Genomic DNA, 6,831 nt, shown 5'->3' with positions numbered 1-6,831 from the left:
CAACAAATAAGCTGTGCTTAAGTGGATTTCCCATTTTTCATTTTTCTACTATGGACTAATAAAGTGTGGAAAACAGTTTCAGTGTTTTCTGCTATTTTGCTTGTGGAAAATTGTTTCAGATCTGGAGGTGACACAATTTGGCAAAATCAGCCTTAATTGCATCATGTCAAGCATTTCATTTATTGTTTCTCAAAAGTGATTTTGATTCAACAGTTACTTTCTTTGTTTTTTTTACTTTGATATTAGTATTTCCTCCAAAATCTGGGGATATGTTTTTGCTATCATTGTAAGGTTTCTGTTTCCTGGAAAAAATTTACACATCATTTATGTATGATTTTCTTTGTAAATCTTTTATGATGCATATATATGTATAATCACTGCGAAATATGATCAATGTGAAGTATAGTTTAAATAATTTACCTTTATCGACCAAACCAAAACATTTGTTTTTCCTCTCATCTTACGTTTTTTTGCCTCTTCAAAAATTCAAAGAAAATTTCAAAATTTTCTTTGTTCTCTGTTTTATGAGAAGATTTTCATTAGAAATTATAATTTTCTGGTGGTTTATGAGGTAGATATTTTAGTTCTGTTTCTACTGTTTCTATTTTATTTTGTTCATGCTTTCCAAGAAATAATATTTAGATAGCAATGTAATAATTCTTAAAGTTTATTATGAAATTTCATTCATTCATTTATTCAATCATTTATCTGTTCATTCATTTCAAAATATTTATTTACATCTGATATGTGCACAGTGTCTTGCTACATGCTGCAAATGTAAATATAAATCGAATCTGTCTGAATATTAAGGGTTGTGTTAAATTGTGACTGATATAAGACTATGAGTAGGTTTTTATGTTATCATAATGGTAAAATAATGAGAGATTGATTCCATAAACAAATGTGTTTCTTACATAGAAGCCTGCCACTTGTGCTGGTTAGGCTAATGCTAGCATCTGGTGTTTATTATTTTTAGTCTCTTCTTAATTGACAAGCATGTATTAATCCTATACATGTTGTTTTAAAATATGTATACATTTTGGAATGACCAAATCAACCTAATTAACATATGCATTGCCTCATATACTTTTTCTTTTCTTTCTTTTTTTTTTGGTGAGAACACTTAAAACACAATACATTGTTAATAACCATAGTCACCTGTTGTACAATAGATTTCTCCCACTTAACTGAAATTTTGTAAACTTTCACTAACATCTTCCAGACCCTTTCTTCTGCCCAGGCCTGCTATTTTTCTATTTATGTCATATTAATAGGGTTTACAGGGTTACTTTCTTTCCTCTCCAAGATAAGATTGTTTCTTCTGAGGAAAGTAATGATTGGAATTAGATTTGGTGGTGAGGTGGTGGGTGACGACACACAATAACGTACGATACAGAACTACAAAATCAGAATGTATCAGTGTCATGTAAGTAGGAGACAGGAAACAGCAGCAAAAGAGAATGCTGATCTGGCAGACTACTAATCATACTTCAGATCTAGAGCACTTGCCTTTTCTTCTTAGAAAAGTTTCCTCATCACCCTTTGCTTAGTTGCCAGTTCTATCTACTTCTGTATGAGTCTAAGATGTTGTGATAACACAAGAAGAGAGTCTCGAAGAGCACTATTAATAATATATTCACTCTATGTTGCTTTGTTATTTCCAGAAGTTGCTTTCTACATTATCTAATCTATTTTCATTCAGTGTGAATATATAAAGTATTCATAAAAATTTTTTGCTTATATGACTTTCATCTATAAATATTAACCATATTCAAAATTAAGAAACTTTAAAAGTGTTTGTTAATTCATTATAAAATAATGATAATACATTCATTACATGTCACATAAAACAAATTTTATAAGAATTAATGATTTTTCAAAACATTACTGAGAATAATATTATTTTACATTTTTATAAGTATTTAATGCCCAACTCAGTAGTCAACAGCTATATTATCTGATCTGCTTTTGCACACACATTTGTTGAAATACATTGCTTTGTTTAATGTGTATGAGAAAATATGACCTCATATGGCTACACAGTTGGAAAAGAAATGACTTGGGTTTTTAAAATATTTTTCAAATAACTTTGGATCTTATTTTTTGATACTATACCCACAATCAACAATAAACTTTCCCAAACATTAGCTGCAATGTAGAATCTGTAGCCACATCAGTGAACTTTTTATACTCTGTTGCATTAGATTTCATTGGTCTATATTGCATTTGAATTAATCATTACTCATGTATCATTTTGTACCACCATGTATTTCTCATTTGGAAATACCATCTCACTAACATACAGATCTTTCAAATGTTGACATCATTTATTATACAATATTATCAGACATCATGAGGGCTCCAAAATTTCTTTATAAATTAGTAAGAGAATGAAACTGAAAAAGGCAAATAATGTCTTAATATTACTAGGAAAATTGTTATGACTTCATATGTCTACACAAATGAACATGAAGCCCTCAACAATCCATGGATAACACCTCAACAACTGTTGCATTAGATATTCCAGAGGTCAAAGTGGAGGTAACAAGAGATTAATCACTAATGAGCAGTGAGCTAGGAAAGAGATATACAACTTAGAGATTATAGTGGAGAAAGTATATTCAAGACTTTTTCACACACCCAGTAGTTGTGAGCTTTATTTACGTATTAAGGTATGAGTATTCTTAATAGGCTATTTTATTCAATAGAGAAAATGTCATAAAACTAGTAAATAACTGATCAAAAATAAATCAATATTCAAATATGGTATGTGTTTTGAGTCATATTCTCCATGTATTATTTTTGAGGCCTAACACATATATGTATTCTTTATTTCCTGAGTAAATTGGCTCACAGAACTTTTTATAATATATCATTTACTAAAGGCCATTTTCAATAAATCCATGAATGCTATTTTTACCTGTATATTATCAGCATAATTCTTTTTCTTTTCTTTTTTTTTTTTGAGACAGTTTCACTCTTGTTGCCCAGGCTGGAGTGCGATGTCACAATCTCGGCTCAATGCAACCTCCACTTCCTGGATTCAAGCGATTCTCCTGCTTAAGCCTCCTGAGTAACTGGGGTTGCAGGCACCCATAACCACACCCAGCTAAGTTTTTGTATTTTTTTAGTAGAAATGGGGTTTCATCATCTTGGTCAGGCTGGTCTCGAACTCCTGACCTCAGGTGATCCACCTGCCTCGCCCTCCCAAAGTGCTGGGATTACAGGCATGAGCCACTGTGCCTGGCCCAGCATAATCTTTTATTCAACCATGAGCAAATATGTACCTGTTTTTAATACCTCTTCTGTTATATTTGCTGATTTACGAAAATTTTAAGAGAATAGGTACATAAATATTTCATTATAAAGGTTTTTATAAAAGAATACCTTTAGCTGGAAGGAATTATACCACCAGGCAAGAAATAGCCTTGATGAAGAAAGAAACATAACTCTTTGTCTCCCTAGTAAATAGGGTTTTTTTTTTTTTCATGATTTATATTCTGGTTTAAATGCCAACTCTCTGTGACTTTCTTATTCTCTCAAAGTTAGAGGATCATTTTCTGTGCTGTTTTAGCACTCATGCAAACTCTCTTATAATGCTCCTCTAAACTATAGTCTAAATGAATGCATATTTGTCTACTTGAGAGATTAAATTTTCATTTACTCTTTTATTCATCTCCTACTAAAATGTTCCAGTTAACATAATCATTCCTTTTCTTTTTTAGTTTGAATTGACTATTTGACTCTATTACCCTGCCTTCCATTAAGACGATTAGCATAGCACTGAATTCAACACATTTTTATTAATATTTCACCCCTTAGCTAGACTGTGGACTTCTTTATAATAAGGAGAATGTTTATATTTTTCTAATGGTTAATATCTAACATAAGGCCTAACTAATGTAGACTCATTCATCTAGTTATTTAATGAGTATTTGTTTTATTTATACCTTTGAGTTGCATTTTGTCAGAGCCTGAAATACAAAGACAAATACATACCTAGTGCTTTCAAATACAGCATGTTGTAGTATAGAATGAACAGATATGTAAACAAATAAACTTATTATAAGTGTGTTGTGATAATATAGTGTGTGTGACAACCAGGAAGAGGTAATGATAAGTTCTATTTTAAGCTTTTGCTGAGTTGATAAAAATATTCAAAAATACGGGAAATGAAATAACTAACAAATGAAGCATGAATGAATCAATGAATTAATCAATCACTTCACCAATTGGTTGACATTTAACTGGGAAAGTCACACCATATACCAACTAGCTCCTGCATTGACTTCTGGAGTACTCAAGCCTTGAGGTAAATAAGACTTTCTTGTCCATTTTAATATACAAATAAAAATATTTCTTAAAATTAATTCATAAACCTAATTTTAGCTTCAAAGACTGACTGGGATGGAAAGTCTTCTATAGGAAAGATTAGCAACATAGACAAGACACTTAAGGACTCATTCAAAGGTTAAGAATATATCCTAGATGAATAAACTAGATAAAAGTTGTGTGAATTCATACCAATGACTTGATTAAAACAGGCAATGTAATTTTTGTCTTCCTGTGCCTGGCTTATTTCATTTAACACACTAATTTCCAGCTTCAACCATGATGCTGCAAGTTACAGAATTTCATCATTTTTTTTTATGATGGCATAACATTCTTTTGCGTATATATGCCACATTTTCTTTATCCACTTATCTGTTGATGGACACAGGTTGATTTCATAACTTGGCTCTTGTGAACAATGTTGCGAAAAACATGGGAGCACAGGTATCTGGTATCTTTTCAATATGTTGTTTTTCTTTTTTTGGATATATATTGCTGTTCTCACTTATATGTGGGAGCCAAAAAGGTGGATCTCAAGGAGATAGAGAAGAGACTGGTAGTTACCAAATGCTGGGAATGGTGGGAGGAAGAAAGGATGAAAAGAGGTTAATTAATAGGTACTAAAATACAGTTAAAAAGAACAAGACATAGTAGAGCATGAGCATAGCATGAGCACACCAGACTCCACACCTGTAAATCCATGAAAAAACAGTACAGTGGGGTAACTGTAGTTAGCAATAATTTATTATATGTTTCAAAATAGCTCAAAGAGAATTTGAATGTTTCCAATACAAAGAAAAAATAAATGTTTGAGGTGATGGATATTCTAATTACCTTGATTTAATTATTAGACATTTCATGCATATATCAAAATATTATGTGTACCTCCCAAATGTGTAAAACTATTATGTATCAATTTAAAAAATTTAGAAAATAACACATCATTAAAAAAACCCACAATTCTACTTTTTGCTTCTATGAATTGAACTAGTTTTAGCCATTCCATAAGGTTTATATATTTTAAAACATTATGTTATATATGAAATATTTAACTTTATGGGTCAATTTAAATAAATTGAATTAAATTTATTTTTAAAAAATTAGACAATATATTAAGGGACAAATAGACAACAATTAAGGGAAAGGCACTGAGATATGCATCCAGAATGGGCTATAAATTTCCCCAAAACAGTTTCAGAAAACATAGAGTGGGAGAGATAATAGAAAATGTGTGATGTGACACATGAATAAATGTAAAATATCACACGTAAGGTTTTTCTTTGTTATTTTTCATTTATCTTTGTTCCATCTGAATTAAGTAGTCTTATATCAACCTGCAGCCTTATCACCCTGGAAGAACTTTATGACACTCTCTCATATCTGTTTTGTCTTTACTCCATAAACAATAGGGTTTACAGTTGGGGGAAGAAGAAGATAAAGATTAGCCACAATGACGTGAAGAGAAGGGGGAATTTTGTGCCCCCCAAAACGGTGGGTAAAGAAAGTGAAGAATGCTGGAACATAGGTGATGATGATGGCAGATATATGAGCAGTGCAGGTGCTGAAAGCCTTCTGTCGAGCATCTGATGAAGAGAAGCTGATCACTGCCTTGACGATCATAGTGTAAGACAAAGATATACAACAAATGTCAAACACTCCAATCAGGAGAGCAACCATTAGACCATAGATTACATTGACCTTGATGCTGGCACAAGATAGCTTTACCACAGACATGTGGTCGCAGTATGTATGGGAGATGATATTGCTTTGGCAGAAAGGCAAATGCTTGACCACGAATGGGAAAGGAATCATCAGCAATACTCCCCTCAGGAAGGTGGCAAGCCCAGCCTTGGCAATAATAAGGTTGGTGAGTATGGTAGCATAACGCAAAGGGTAGCAAATAGCTATATAGCGGTCCAGAGCCATGAGCATGAGCACACCAGACTCCACACCTGTAAACCCATGAACAAAGAACATCTGGGCCAAGCAAGCATTGAAATTAATTTCTTTGAGACTGAACCAGAAGATGCAGAGTGCATTGGGTAGAGTGGTTGTGCAGGTAAGGAGGTCAGTGAGGGAGATCATGGCCAAAAAGAAATACATTGGATGATGTAAGGATTCCTCATAATAAATGAGGTACACAAGACCAAGATTCCCCACAAGGGAGATGATGTACATTGTGCAGAGTGGGAAGGAGATCCATACATGTACTCTTTCCAGATCAGGTATTCCATTAAGAATAAAAGATGGGGGAGCCACATATGAATTGTTGGAAACAAGCATAATGAATTAAATAGAGGCATTCTATTTCTCCAGAAGTTTCATCCTGAAGAGAAGGAATTATGAAACAAATTTCACTCAAATTTTCCCTGCAAATATGAACTCAAATTTAGAATAAAATTAAGTTTATAATGGCACCAACGATTACAAATAATAGTGACTGAAAATATACAATGTATTGAATAATACTATATTCCAGATAACATTTTAAAAGTTTCA

At 32.4% G+C, this 6,831-nt stretch overlaps 1 protein-coding gene across 1 annotated transcript; it reads right to left on the bottom strand.

Moving 5' to 3' along the window:
- Positions 1–5,706: 5,706 nt before the first annotated feature.
- LOC114672148 (olfactory receptor 52N5) lies at positions 5,707–6,615 on the bottom strand. Its single transcript, XM_028832912.1, has one exon. It carries the CDS (start codon positions 6,613–6,615, stop codon positions 5,707–5,709), a length of 909 nt encoding a protein of 302 aa, XP_028688745.1.
- Positions 6,616–6,831: the final 216 nt, after the last annotated feature.

Source organism: Macaca mulatta, chromosome 14, assembly GCF_049350105.2.
Source record: "Macaca mulatta isolate MMU2019108-1 chromosome 14, T2T-MMU8v2.0, whole genome shotgun sequence".
NCBI lineage: Eukaryota > Metazoa > Chordata > Mammalia > Primates > Cercopithecidae > Macaca > Macaca mulatta.
Note: the sequence above shows the minus strand (reverse complement) of the source record. Positions and strands in the feature narration are given on the sequence as shown.

Coding starts and splice junctions, on each gene's coding strand:
- LOC114672148 (XM_028832912.1), bottom strand. CDS start 6,615: ATGCTTGTTTCCAACAATTCATATGTGGCTCCCCCATCTTTTATTCTT.